Source organism: Epinephelus moara, chromosome 20, assembly GCF_006386435.1.
Source record: "Epinephelus moara isolate mb chromosome 20, YSFRI_EMoa_1.0, whole genome shotgun sequence".
NCBI classification, from domain to species: Eukaryota; Metazoa; Chordata; class Actinopteri; order Perciformes; family Serranidae; genus Epinephelus; species Epinephelus moara.
In genome coordinates, this window is record NC_065525.1 from 39,950,050 (window position 1) to 39,964,949 (window position 14,900).

Genomic DNA, 14,900 nt, shown 5'->3' on the forward strand with positions numbered 1-14,900 from the left:
TTCAGTGTCCGTCTTTCTTGACTTGTCGTAGGTTCAGCTCAAAGATTAAACATTCCCTTTTACTTCTTTTAGTTTTAAATAAGTTACATCTCTAAATGTTTCACTTGTTTGACCACTGCACACCACGCTGTGAGGGAACTCAACTTTTCAGACCTCTCACTGTACACGCTCCCGGCAGGCAGGACGAATACCACAAAGACCAGCCATCACATCTTACATGTATAAGTATGAGCACAGGGTATCCGCGGATCCTTGAAAAGTCTTAAAAAGTCTTAAATTCATGTATCTAAAATTAAGGCCTAAAAATGTCTTAAATTCATTAGAAATGTCTTAAATTGGTCTTAAATTCATTACTCAAAGGTCTTAAAATTGTTGCGGCAGGAATATTCAATCTGACTTTCTTTCTTTTCTTTTTTTCTCGCGGCACTTTTCTGTGAGTGTCCATGCGCCGTCCAATAATGGCGCGCGCTGGCGGTAGCACATACACAATGAATGGGTTCGTCGGCGGAGGTCTGCGCTTTGCACGCTCTGTGTGAAAAGGGCTTANTTACAGTCTGTGATGGTTTTTAAGATGCAATCCAAACACAACATGTTGAAACTTTAATAATTTATTGCTAAAAGAAGGGGGCTAAATATGTTGACAAAAAAGGTTCCACAATTCCTATTTATCTCAAAAAATATTGAAAAGAATAGCAAGCCTTTCAAACTTGTGTTAAACAGTGAAATCAGTATATTTAAAGAGGCCAAAAGTGTTCCCCTACTTCTAATTTTACAAATTAAGCACTGGTTATAGTACAGCGGGATCCCCCAGCCATCGCTTATATTTATAGTTTTTTCGGTCTTAAATTCCATTCAAGGTGGCATTAAAAAGTCTTAAAAAGTCTTAAATTTAACTTACTGAAACCTGCAGATACCCTGGAGCAACAACAACAACAATGAAACCTGCAGATACCCTGGAGCAACAACAACAACAATGGAAGAGAAATATGTTCATGTACTGTATAAATATTAATGTCTTTGCTCTCATGAACCCTCATAGACGAGTGGCTCCGTCTTCTTTCCCTACATGCTTCAGCCTCCCCTTCATCCAGAGCAAGTACTCTACCTTGCGCTGACATTTTTACTTTTGTAGACATTCTGTATCATAGCAACCAGATGCAACCAAAGCGTCTCAGCTGAAAAAACACTGTGCCTCCAAAGCGCATTGAAGCGCTCCCAGCCTGGCGTTTCCTGAGGAGCGGCTGGCGTTTTCAGCTGGGAAATAACGCTTTGGTGGACACGGGGCCTGAGGGATACTGGGCTGAAAATAATGGTTGACACACTGTTAGTCATCTCCATGTTGTGTTATGTTCTTATATCAAGACGCCTCATTGTACATCGTCTCTGAAATTCTGCCTTGAGTTATGTTTTTCGTTGTTGTTGTTTTTTCCCAGGTGTCTGTGGGGCTGCTTCACGGTCGCGCCTCCCACATCATCTGGCCACCAAATCGTTGGCAGCGAATCAAGCCGTCTCTGCCCCCAAACCGAGGACCGCTGGACACTGAGGAAGAGGAGGGGTGAAGACACACAAACACAGATTTTTATAGCTCTGGTAATATCATCTAAACTGAAACGAGGCGTCCGTTAATGTTTGGAAAGACAGAGTTGTTCGCAGCTGTACGAATGCATTCAAACCTCACACTGTATCACTGCTATTTTTCCTAGAATGTTAAACACAGGAGAAAACAGATGCTCCTGTTGAGTCACTGAGTGAGTCATGAGTCGTTATGTAAACTGTTAGACTGTATATTGATTTTGTGTTTTGTTAATTTTGCCACAGTCCAGTCGTTTCCAGAGACATAAACAATTCTTCCTTAAAGAAAGACTGTCACCCCACAAACGCACATCTTTAGCTTCACAACTTTGTTTTCTGCAGCTCGAGTCAGCTGATGTTGCACCTTTGGGTGCATGTTAATAGATTCTGATACACCGTCCAGTGAAAACATTTTTTATAACTACATATAGACTGAAAAAGTGAGCGGTATTTCCCTTTACAGACGTTGCCATAGCAAAGCTTCTTTCATGTGTTTTCTGTCAGCACAGCCTTCATGCTCGTGACCTCTGGAGTGCACTTGAGGATAACAGAATTCAATTACTTTCCAGTAGGATGGGAGACGACAGTGTCTGTGTCATTATCTAAAAATCTATTTTCACTGTGCTTTTGTTTGTGTTGCTGGTGTTGTCACCTCTGAGCGGAGAGCTGCTGAGAGTTCACACAGATCCCATGAATATTCCCTCCTTTATTAAAATGCTCTGAGAGGAGAAATGAGCATTTAGTCACCCACATCAACCAGGTTATCTGAAGTCTTAATTAGAGGGAAACCACACAAGACAAAACAGCCAGCTGACTCCTGCCCGCTTCTCAAACAGCTGAAAAGCTCCATCTTTAAAGAGGCGCGTTGCTGATTTGCATAAATCAAATCGAGGGAGCACTTGTGGTAAATTCAGCCAAATGGAGCTCTCAATTGTAGCTGTTGATTCTGCGATGCTAACAGCTGTGTCACGGCGTAATGGGACCCTGGAAAGCACAAGTGGGGCTAAATGCAGGTGTACTCAACCCTCCCTCAGAGGCAGCGCACAACAGTGGGCTCACATCTGCATAATTAATTCACTCAAATGTGATGTGCATGTCTGTGCCAATTGAATCTGACATTTAAGGTTTATGGTTTATGTCTGAGGTTAATAAACTGCACCCTGCAGAGCAAAATGGTTGTCTATGCGTTGTGAATTAAAACCTGACCTGTTATACTAGTCAGCTCTGACTGACAAATAGCCACCCTGGGTTATAAAGCTTGTGTTTGCACATCTCATGGTTCTTTACATCCTGCATTTACCTTATTTACCGAGAGCTGGAAAGACTCATCACTCTGACTCTGTGTGTGTGTCTCTAAGCTTCTGCTCTGTTTCCGTGCCAACAAACGCTGCCGGCTGCCGCTGCTAGGATACCGGCGTTGCTGTGGTGAGATATGGCCTTGTTTAGACGCGCAGGATCAGCACACCAACAGGAAGAAAGCCGCATACCGACCCATGCTTCCTCCATCAGTTGACAGACACAGAGTCCGGCTGCAAATTTGTTTTTTTGTTGTTGTTTTTTTATCTAATTCTCTTTATTGAATTTCCCAAAGGTTCCCAGCATACAGGAAGAAGACCCTATTGTAGAGCAAAAATTATTTCTGCCTGAAACCAACTCGCTGACCCAACAGGCTACAATACGTTTAAATTATGAAATGATAAAATGAAGGACTGCCAGGGGAATTTCAATATTAAAGGAAAGTAATTACTCATACCCATCTTAATAGGGGCAAAATTAGTCACTCTGCTTTTTTAAATGAGATTTTCCTAGTTCTGAATGAAACATGACGTCTTTTAACTACCTGGCATTAGAAAGGCATTTTTTTTTTCAATTTAACTGGGATAGAAACAATAAGGTTAAAGCTATAGTGCGTAACTTCTGTCGCCTCCCAGTGGATAATGCGTTATTACAACTAATAAGCCGGCGGCACTTCCATGTACACAGAGTAACACTCGTCACACACCGTACACAGAGTAACACTCGTCACACACCGTACACAGAGTAACACTCGCCAGTCGCCACACACCGTGTACACAGAGTAACACTCACTTCACACCGTGTACACAATGCTACACAACGTGGCGAACACCAGGCTGCTAACATTACATTACGTTCATAGCACCATTTCCAAGAAAATAATAAAGTACTAGGTCCAGTACATGTAACAGCAACACATACTACTCATAATATAATTATAAACCAAGTCACTTACTTATCCAACAGCAGCAAGGCAACATCCGTGTCTGCCCTCAGCCCAATTTCTTCCTTCAGGGCTCTCCACCGAGGAAAAGCGACGCTAATACAAATCCTTGTTTGCCTTCTCCGTCGGTCACTTTCCTTCTTTGCTAATAGACCTTCAGCCGAACGTCCAGGCTTTTTCTTTGTGGTAGGATCCACTTCTGAACCGTGTCTCGGCCGCTTCTCCGCCGTGTTGCTTTCTCTTTCTACCTGCGCTCTACCTCTTGCTATGACACTCTCCGAATAATTTGGATCCATGTTTGAGCGCTGCTTGGACGAAGACGGACATTTTGTGACAACGTGACATTGCGTCTCACCAGTCAGGGGCTAAGGCCTCATTAATATTTAGCACTACAAATGGGTAAGTAGTCTTTGTCTGCTTTGTATTACTAGCCTTTGCCCTAGAAGTCGGCAGGAAGAGAGTTTACAGACTGATGAGTGACTTGCAGGCACATGCCACCACCATCCAAAGCCAACCACAAAAGCACCACCAACACTTGCAAAATAGACATAAGAGCATAAAGTTGGCATAAATTTTGCGGCACTGACAGAAAGTTGACCGGGAATGTCCACACCTATGTGGAAACATTGCATCAAGTGCACATTTACAGCCCTAATAGAGGGTTCTGTTTCAAACAAATCAATCTGAAACATGAACATTTTCGGCAACCAGCTCATGGAGCTAAAGGTAACTTAACTTACTCGCTATCAAGAGCTGATAAAATTTGCCAGCAGCAACACTTACTTGAGCCAACAAAATAAGTTGCCTGCTAGAAATCTGAAGCAGCTTTTGCCTACCAATATGTGAAGTCAAGGACCGATTTTTTCAAAGCTTGCTAAGAATTGTGAGAATGTTAAAGGTCAAATTCTGTACGTAGCCTACCGTGTGTGAACAGCTGATCAGAGCTTTGCGATTGGTCAGCAGGTGAAAGGGTTAAGTCACCAATGGATTCCTCAGTTAGGAAGATCATAACATTTCATGGTATAGTTGCTGTGGGAATGAGGTTTTAAATGAGGTTTAATGCCGAATTTATCACCTGACTGATATTTGTTGTCTCGCCGTGTCGCTCTGTGCGTTAAATCTTTACAAAGGAGATTTTTTATTTCTGTCAGAGCGATAAATCCAGAGATAATGGGATCATATATTCAACCACATGTCAATATGACATTCATTCTCAAGGACAAACCACCTCATTCTGATTGTCTTATTGCTGATGCGGCCATTTTACTGATGCTTCATCTCCCGTAAGTCAGTATTAAAGTGACAGTCCTCCCTGCCCCCCATTAGTCCGAAGACACCTCTAAAGCAACACGAGATGATCGCTGCTTGTGTGTCTTTGGGAGAATGAATCAAACCAATCATCGGGGGGAGAAATTTATCCTCATACCAATGTCATGTGGTCATGCATATTACAACAGTTTGCCCCATTACTGCCCTGCACCAGGTTTTCCTGGATCCCTAATGAAATCTTGGAGCCGTCTCTAACTGTTCCATGGCTCATTTGACTGTTTGATTGCTCCTCTCACACCGCAATCTTGACCAGTTTGAAATGCAATTATGCTAATCGGAGCTCCGTGCAGGGTCAGTACTGCACTTTGGGCCTTTACCTTGCCTGTGAGTAGCTGAGCCCCGGAGCCCCGTGGATGAAGGTGTTTCATCCAGCCCTGTAATAGATATTAAACTGTACTTGGCTGATGCGTGTAGGAGAGCTATAGAAATTAACCTCCACTGGTCGAAGGTCCTTTGCTAAGCCCCGGGGGGAAACAGCATCAACCTGATGCTTGTCTGACTACGAATCAACCTGCTGATGTCAAAGCACAACATCCTACATAATCTGTCCAGGAGCAGTGGCTCAAGTTTAAAGACAGACAAAAATATTTACCTGAGATAAAGACTGGTATAAAGCTGTTTGATAGAGATATTTTACAGGGCAGCTGTGGCTCTGTGGTACAGCAGGTCATCCACAGGGTTTGTGTTTCAAGTCAAGTCACTTTTATTTATATATAGCACATTAAAAAACAACAGGAGTTGAACCAAAGTGCTTTCCAGTTGCAGCAGATGGGTTATAATCAGCCTCAACACAGGTTTACAAGATTAAAGAAGTAAAAGATGCGTAAAACAATAAAACATGATGTAATACAATAAAAACACTAGTTGTAAGAAGGCAAAACTAAAACAAAATGACATGATAAAAGTAAGAGCAAAGTTAAGATGAAAACTTTTTTAAAAACGTGGTAGGAGGATATTAAAAAGTAACCCTGAAGCCTGGACTACACTGTGAGATTTTGGACTGGCCCGGACCAAAGATGACCAATGTGAAAGAAACATGGCAATATCTTTTTTCATTGCTCTAAAACGGTGTTCCTATGTTGCACAGTGAGAGGTTCAAGGATGGCCTATGTCTCAGTCTTGCGATCAAAGACAGCATGGGATAAAATTCTGACACTGTGTGACTGCTGTTACGACCTACGTCTACTAACCAACCAATGGAAATGCAGCATGAAATGATGCACATATTAGCACAACAGTGCTAAATGCTAGTAGATGCCAATGGATACACTTCCAGCTCTTGTTGCACAATTGGCATGCCAAGTTGAACGCTTTTCCCCGGCCACGGCTGCATCAACATTTTCCTCCTCCAACTCTCCTTCAGACTTTTGCGACACACATAAATGCCACCATTGTAAGGGCTCCATTCATGTTTATTTTCATGTTTCTCCTAGCACTACAGAGGCGTAGATGGATGACGCACGCTGATGACCTTTTATTCTTGCGTATTTACGTCGATGGATGTATGTTGTAGCCAGCAATTCAGTAGGCGTTGTCATCGTATAGTCTGCATGCATCAGATTTGATGTTGTACCTAAGTAGATCCATGTTGCACAGTGTAGCTGCACGAAGCTGATAAGATTGCTAACATCTCACAGGAGGCTTTAGGCTAGTGTAGTGGCTATCATTAGTCTGCATTGTTTTCATCTCCGTCTTAATTCACTTCTATAAATATATGCATGTTAGTGACAACATGAGACTGCTTTAAGTGTTGGTCGGCTCGGTAGCAACGTGAATGAACAACTGGTAAAACAACTATGTCGCTCCACCACCAATTATTTCACAATGAAGGCTTCACTTCCTGTTTATTTGCAACATATGTACGGCAGCCGCACAGGACCAAAATAAATAATATCAGAGGGCAAAATATGCAGGAGCACAGTAAGCGCACATATTTGAATTGCCCTTCGGGGATAAATAAAGTGTTTCTGTATCTGTATCTGTATCTGTATTTATCAGCTTCTTCGACATTACACTAAAATGTATTTCTCTCAGTATTGCAGCAAGTCACACCATCCAACAATAAAATTAACTTGTTTCTGATAAGTGGTGCTTACAGTTAATGAGAAAAAGGTGCGTCTCTAATTGTGATTTCAAAGTTTCAGTCCCTTGCTCCTCCTGTCCGTAGGTCGAAGTGTCCTTGTACACCGAACCCCAAGGCTCCGCCGCCATGCAAGGTGTTGGCCTGCCCATCGGGATCACCTTGGTGTACAAGGACACTTCGACCTATGGACAGGAGGTCGAAGGTCGAAGTGTCCGTAGGTCGAAGTGTCCTTGTACACCGAACCCCAAGGTGATCCCGATGGGCAGGCCAACACCTTGTATGGCAGCTCCGCCGCCATTAGTGGATGAATGGGAGGCCAATTGTAAAGTGCTTTGTCCGTTGAGGTACAAAGGCGCTATACAAGTTTACTCCACTTACTGTGTACTGCTGGTGCTGCTGGTGCTTTGAAATCAGAAAGAAGCTCTCCTTTTGTTAAACTTCCCCCCTCACAGTGTTTACAGTTGTTACCTGGTTCAAATCCTTTTAAAGCTTCAGATCACCTGTATCACCCTGTGGTCATGCAGGTAGTTTGGGGTTTTATTTCTCCAGGTTGTGAGATATCTGTCTTTGACATTTCCACCAATTCAAATGAACTGGCTTTTGTTTGTGCAGCTCACAGCACTGAAAATGAAATATAAAAAATTCAACAGCAGCATGTCTCCAGAAACAGTATTGCTGTTATTCTGTCCACACACCTCAGTGTCAAATTTTCATTGGATACATTCTACTTTGGTTCAGGGCAGGACTAAAACGAGAATCAGGCATGGCCAGTATCTGCACCTTTCAGACATACCTGACTCAACCCTCCTGATACTGCTTCCTTCACAGTTCCCATAACATCCTGCAACACAACAAATATCAATGCACAGTCTGAGACAGATGAATATTTCATAATAAATCACATCTGAAACAAACTCAGCTTCACCTGTGCCCCAAACCTGACACATGACACATAACAGGGACATTTAACACACAACCTATCATATTCTCTGAAATGTCAGTGTTTTATCATTAACAACTAGAATAGAATAGAATAGAATAGAGTTTTATTGCCATTTGCACAAGTACATCACAGTACAGGTACATTGGAATTCTTGTGCGTTTCTCTGAGCACCAGTTAAAAACAAAAGACACAAAGGTCAATAAAGAAAACACACTAAATCACATAACAAACAACAACAAAGAACGAACTACTGTATCTTTGCCAAGAAAATAAACCAGATGTTCTGCAACTTTATTCTTAGCCAAGGTCAATGGCCTAACGCAGCAGTACATCACAAGTTGTGACCTCAATGTCTGGTAACCATTGACCAAAGTTAGCAAACCAGCTATAAGAGGACGCAACATGTGAACACGACAACATTGGAGTTACCAGGAGTTTCATCTCCCCACCTCTGCACATCTCCCACCCTGCACTATAGGTGGAGTAACGAAGTGTTTCTGGCATTAGTAATTATAGGCTTATTTGCAACACATTTTCACTTCCAAATACTGACTTTTTGGGGGGGTTTGAGTGGATTTTTGTCCATTTGTGAAGATTATCTTGCTGAACAAAACGTGTAAGTATCATAAATGTTCATTTGCCACGGAGCTTATTTTCTGCTATAATCCAAGATCTGGTGGAAAAATCCCATTGGTGTTTTTGACGAGGGAACTAGATCGATGCTAACTCATTTTAGTGTAGAGCATCAGACTGAGTTTACGAACGCACCATGTCAGGTCACTTACTCTCTAGGACTGTGAGTGTTACTTGAATAAGTAAACGCTGACCAACGGGACCAGACTGGCCGACCCGTATGCTCTCACTCAGTGGATGGATGATGTCACAGGAAGCCAATCTTACAAAGGAGGACGACACTTGAACGGTTTCCTTCAGTTTGTTTTGCTGTTGAAGCTAATGTTAGCTAATGTGCTAAAAAGTTAGCATTCCAGAGAAATCCAATATTCCTGTATGTATAACCTTTATTTATTCTCGAGAGACACTGAGGTCACCCTCATTTTCAATGCGGTCGAGTTGACAAGCCATTAAAATATTGACAGTGATTACACACAATATACATTTAACAAGAAAGACAGTCATCTGAAACAATTACAATTAGAAACACAATTATCTATGATTAAGGTCCTAAACTCTGTGAGTGAAGGGAGTGTGTCTAATTTCAGGATGTGTTGTAGTGCGTTCCAAGAGCTAGGGGCATCATAACAAAAGGCAGTCTTACCAGTACTTGTACAGACTCGAGGAACTTTGAGTAGCAGCAATTCAGCTGAACGGGTCATGTAAGTACCTGAGTTCCACTCCAACAAATTTGCAATATACGGTGGTAATTTGCCTAGAAAGGCCTTGAAAATATATAAAAGCCAGTGCCTTTTGCGCCTTTCCTCAAGAGAGGGCCAACCAACTTTTTCATACAGAACACAGTGGTGAGTATCATATTTAAAACCAGTAATAAATCTAAGGGCTGAATGATAGACCGATTCCAAACGCTTCAAAGTTGAGGCAGCAGCATGTCTATAGATAATATCACCATAATCCATAACAGACATAAACACTGCTTCAATTATTACTCTTCTTGAGAACACTGGGAAACAAGATTTGTTTCTGTACAGAAAGCCAATTTTTTTCGCAACTTTAAAATAAGTTCATTAGTATGATATTTGAATGAGAAATCCTCATCTAGCCAGATGCCAAGATATTTGTACTCTGTGACTCTCTCGATTTCTGAGCCAGTTTTGGTGTATAAATGCACACTATTGAAATCAATGTTTTTGGCTCGGGTAAACAACACGTATTTTGTCCTCTTAATCCCTCCCCAGTTTCTGATGAGGTGGACATGATAACCCTTAACACACATAACATTATTCATCCCTACAACAGGAAATACTTTTTCCCTAACCTGATATGAAGTATGCGCTGCACATGTGAGCATTTTTGATGATGGCCTCCGTCCAGTCCTTTGGTTTTATCACATTTAACCATACTTGTCTTTGTTTTTGTTGACGGGCAGTGGCGGCTGGTTTCGAGCCATGACTCCTTCTATTCTGGCTCCCAATAACACAACAAGACCACATTTTAAGACTCCTATGTAGCCTACAGCCCTGTGGTGGAGAGCCGTGTCTTGCTGCCGGCTAATAAAGTGAAGTCATTGTGACGTTGGCCCTAAAAGGCTTTATACGGATGCTAATGGGTGAATCAGTGCATCGGTATCTGATGCTGAGGGCCACTGACCAGGCATCAGAAGAGACTGGGTTGTAATGTAATTACCAAATTTAAAATTGTAATTCCTTGTTACTGAAAAAGGGTAATCACATTACTGAAACCCTACGTAATGCAGTACTGATTACCAGCACAGTGGAAAAGATGAACAACTGTCAAAGTGTAGCTCTGTTCAAGAGGCGCTACAGTGACAGGCAGCAACACGGTCTGCTGTTTTTACTTCATAACAGTGTTTTGACGTTGTTTCTTCTTTGCAAATAAATGTATAATTAATTATCCATCTGGTTCTGGTGTACACTTCAGTCAAAGAGGGCTTTACTGTTCACATCTCTGAGTCTGTTCTCGGGTGAGAAGCTCTTTGCAATGACTCATTAGTTCAGTGTCAGGGTGAGGCCAAACACACTGCATGTGCTTAAACGCCTGGATTAGATTAACTCAGCGAGGGAGCTGCTGATGACCTTTCCATGTTCTGACGGGTTACACCACTTTTTTTTTTAATTGCAGTGCTATGTCATTACCTTCTTAATGATAACAATAATTGCTTAGCACTTACGAAATGCTTTAAAAACAAAAGCAACTTAACAAACCATCAGCGACAATAAAGAGGAGATTTCCACTGTTTACTAATTAAAGCCTATTATTCAGGCTGACGCAGCAGATTTCAGTAGACTCTTAAATTACCAAAACCTCCACAACAAGATTAGAACAATAACTTATCACAAAGTTTTTGTTTAGTTCTTAACAATTCAAGCTCTGTAATTGTTTTTCCTCCAGGAGGTTTAGAAGAACCTGACTGGAAATTATTTAAAAAGTTTAATTTACTTCTTCATGAAACCTTCTTTACCTCAGCCTGCCTCGTCTTTCTCCTCTTCAGTTTAAGAGTTCTCATTTTTCCAAGAGTGCTTTCGAACAATGCCCAGAGAAGGAGAGCAAACACGGAGGATTCAGCTGTGAGTTTGTGAGACAGTAAAACAAACAGAAAGTTTTAGTGGTGTAGTTAAAAGTGAGAGCTGCTCCAACCTGACTGAGCTTTATGTCATTCTGGTCTCTGTGGCTGTTGAAACTGGAGTCTGTGTTTTCTCATCCCTGATGCATTTCTCCCTGTATGATTTATTGGCGGCTCTGTAAAGAAGCCCTCATTCTTTGATTCTCTGAGACAGATACCAAAACCTGACGTTTACCACTGATGCTTTAGATCACTGAAATATACGCTTTCTCCTGGATACTAGCCCAGTTCGTGTCTCATCTACTGCATGGGAGACAGTCCTTTTAGGTCCTACAGAACAGCTCTGAGCAGCGGCTATGCACCACTCTCTCGCCGAGGTGGGGCAGTTAACCAGATGTAAATTTGTAAAACCAACCACTTATACCACATTTCCACTGCAGGCTCTACTGGACTCAACTCACCCTTGGCACCAGCTGTTTTCTATTGTGTTTCCCACTGTAGATAGTAAGAGGGCTGTGATGGTGAAGGAATTTCCCCTGCAGTGATTACAGGGTGGCCCAACAACACAATATGCTTCATTGTTTTTGCAAATTTACCCTGATTTTAGTGCTTTGTAACTAATTATTAGGTATGTTTTGCTTTTTAAATGACAAATAAGTCAGTCTTTATTAAATGCGCAACACAGAAGCACAACAAGGCGTCATAAGGGGCGCAGCCTTTTCATTTTAGCTGAGACAGATTTGATTGTGGTTCTGGAGCTGCTGTTGAGCAGGTTGTCCACCAATCAGAGGATCAGTGGTTCAGTCCTCAGCTCCTCCAGTCTACATGTTGATGTATCCTAGGGCAAGATACTGAACCCCAAGTTGCTTCCACTGGCTGTTCCATCGGTGTGTGAGAGCGTGTGAATGGTTATTGATAAGCAGGAGGCACCTTGTATGGTAGCCTCGGCCACCAGTGTGCGAATGTGTGTGAATGGATGAATGTGACGTAGTGTAAAACCTCCTTGAGTGGCCTGAAGACCAGAAAGGCACTATACAAGGGCAGTCCATTTTATGGTTTTCTATCATGGATGGACTTTTTTGGTAAGTCTGCCCTTTGTCAGTTGTGCAGTGCAGTATATGTAATATGCACTGTATTCTTACAGGCTGACATTTTTAAAAATCTGAGGTGACTGATTGGAACAATTGATGACATTGATGGCTATTTCAAAACAGTGGGTTTGTGCAGGATGTTCTGTGCATAGACTGAAAAAAATTATGGATGTAGTTACTGCAACGTCACCCAGCATCAGCATCAACGTCAGCCTTAATTATGCATAACTTAAGCCTTAATAAAATGTAAAGGGTTGAGTTGTATAAAAATTCACCTCTGTGCAGTTGTCTTGAATGTTGAAATTAGAGATCTATAGAGATCAAAACCGTTTTGTACCAGGCTATATGTTTATTTGTGCTGTAAAGTTGGGAGTTTTAACATGGAGATCTATGGGGATCAAGAGTCAGGGGGATCACAGAGCCAGCCTCAAGTGGCCATTAGTGGAACTACAGTTTTTGGCTTTTTGATGGCTTTAGTTTTTAGCCCCGGAGGTTGCCGCTTGGTCCCATGTTGCACAAGTGACGAATTGGTCTGACCAGTCAGTGGTCTGCAGTGTTTTTAATTCCACCTGCTAGTATTGGCTCAGCTTGCTTAGAACCTAGACTGAGGTGGTACCAAGAAAAAAGTACCATGTACTATGATGGACAACCATAGAAGAGCGAGTTGAGTCTCTTGCAAAACCAAAAAATAAATAAATACTGAAAACAGGTCATATAAATTATAAATCTTACCTTTGTGGTGCTTGTCTGAGTAAGGCTTTGACTGCAGCAACTTCTTCGCCTCATTGTGCAACAATAATGGATCATTACTGCAGAGAGCAGTAAAGAAAGAAGAATTCAGATTTAGTTTAGTAAAAGTACTAAAACAACACTGTGAAAATACTTCACAAGTATGGGTATTTAAGTATTTTCTATAAAATGTACTTAGAGTAGCAAAAGAGAAAGAAGTCATTGTGCAGTAGAATGTTACCAGTCTGTGTTTTACTATTATATATTATGTTTTTGGATTAATATCAATGCTGCGTGAATGTGTGTATGTTGCATTTTACTACTGTAGATGTTTAAGGTTGTGCCAACATTCCAGCGCTGCAGAGAGCAGAAAACTATTGGCCACAAGATGCTACAGTAAGTCCGACTCACACTCGAAAAAAAAAATTCGACAAACTCCATGTGACAGAGCTGTAGCTCATCCTGATTGCAGCAAGTCCAGTGGACATTAGGGGTTACCCCATGTGCAGGAATTTGTTAATGAAACACACTGCAGAAAGCAAGTTTTAAACTCCTCAGTTTACATCGAATTACACTCGAATTTCAAAAACAAAACGCTGATTTATGTCACTATGGGCTTCAGCTGCAGCAACTTATAATTGGCTACTTTGCACATGTTTTTCTTGGTAGCAGAGGAGTGAAAAAGCTTTGAGCCAAACTCCAGATGGTTGTTAAGTTTGGGGTCATGGGTCATGATAGATGAGGACAGCCAAACGGGCGCTGTTTGCCACAGCTGAGTTAAGGGGGAGGTTGAAAGGTTCCCACACCCAGCAGCAGCAGTCGGGCATGATGTAACCAAGTGTATTAGAGTGATTAGAGCGCTGCGTTGTCTCTCCGTGAGCTTCCGGCAGTTTCTAAGCTGCTATACGTGCTGCTGTGATACGTTTCATCCCTGTGAGCTCCTCAGACAGCACCATGGCCAATTCTTTTCTCTCCAGCGGATCAGCACATTATGCTTCAACAATGAAAAAAATATTGGTTTAGAGAGATAACAACTGATGAGCTCTTCTCGAATAATTTGAAAATGGTGTTGAAAAATAAAATATTTAAAACAAGTTCTGTGATAAAGTTTGGGTTTTTTCTTTTTTTCCCCCTCCGGCTGTGACAGAAATTAAAGTTCATTATCTCCAGATGTCACCGTCTGGTTAGATAAAGCAAATGAAAGAGAGGAAAAATTGCCCCTTATTGGACTTTAAAGCCTCTAGTAATAACATTAAAGTGCCAGTATTACCATCCATGTTGAATTAGGGGCCAGAGATCCATATCTGCACAACGCTCGCCTTGAATAAATCCCCTCTAATTACATAAAGTCTTCTTACACATCCTTCATAAGATGTAAGCCATAATATAATATTGCAGGGAGATAATGAAATACATATCTTAGCTTCGTAATTAAATATATCATAACTGGCACATAAATGTGTGCATCTCCCATATTTGTCCCCAGAATGTGACACCTGACATTTGCAGGTGGCAGCGATGTTTCCAGCTTTATCTCCCTGCGATGATTCAGCCCTCTCCACCTCCTTACTTCTCACCATGAAACAGTCCTGATCGCATTCAAGGTGTCGGTGAGCGTCTGTTGCCCTTGAGCAAACTGTCTGGGGAATAGAAAGCCTCTTCCAGGCCTGGTTACTCTCATTTATCTCCCCTCACAG

The 14,900-nt window shown here is 41.7% G+C and overlaps 1 protein-coding gene across 1 annotated transcript in view; it reads left to right on the forward strand.

Annotated features, from left to right (window-relative positions):
• The window catches only part of immp2l (inner mitochondrial membrane peptidase subunit 2), a 239,881-nt gene extending 237,142 nt beyond the window's left edge, over positions 1-2,739 (forward strand). Inside the window, exon 6 of the mRNA XM_050073863.1 lies at positions 1,434-2,739. Coding sequence (XP_049929820.1) covers positions 1,434-1,559 — 126 coding nt within the window. The 3' untranslated portion in view covers positions 1,560-2,739. The remainder of the gene's footprint in view (positions 1-1,433) is intronic.
• The last annotated feature ends 12,161 nt before the right edge of the window (positions 2,740-14,900 follow it).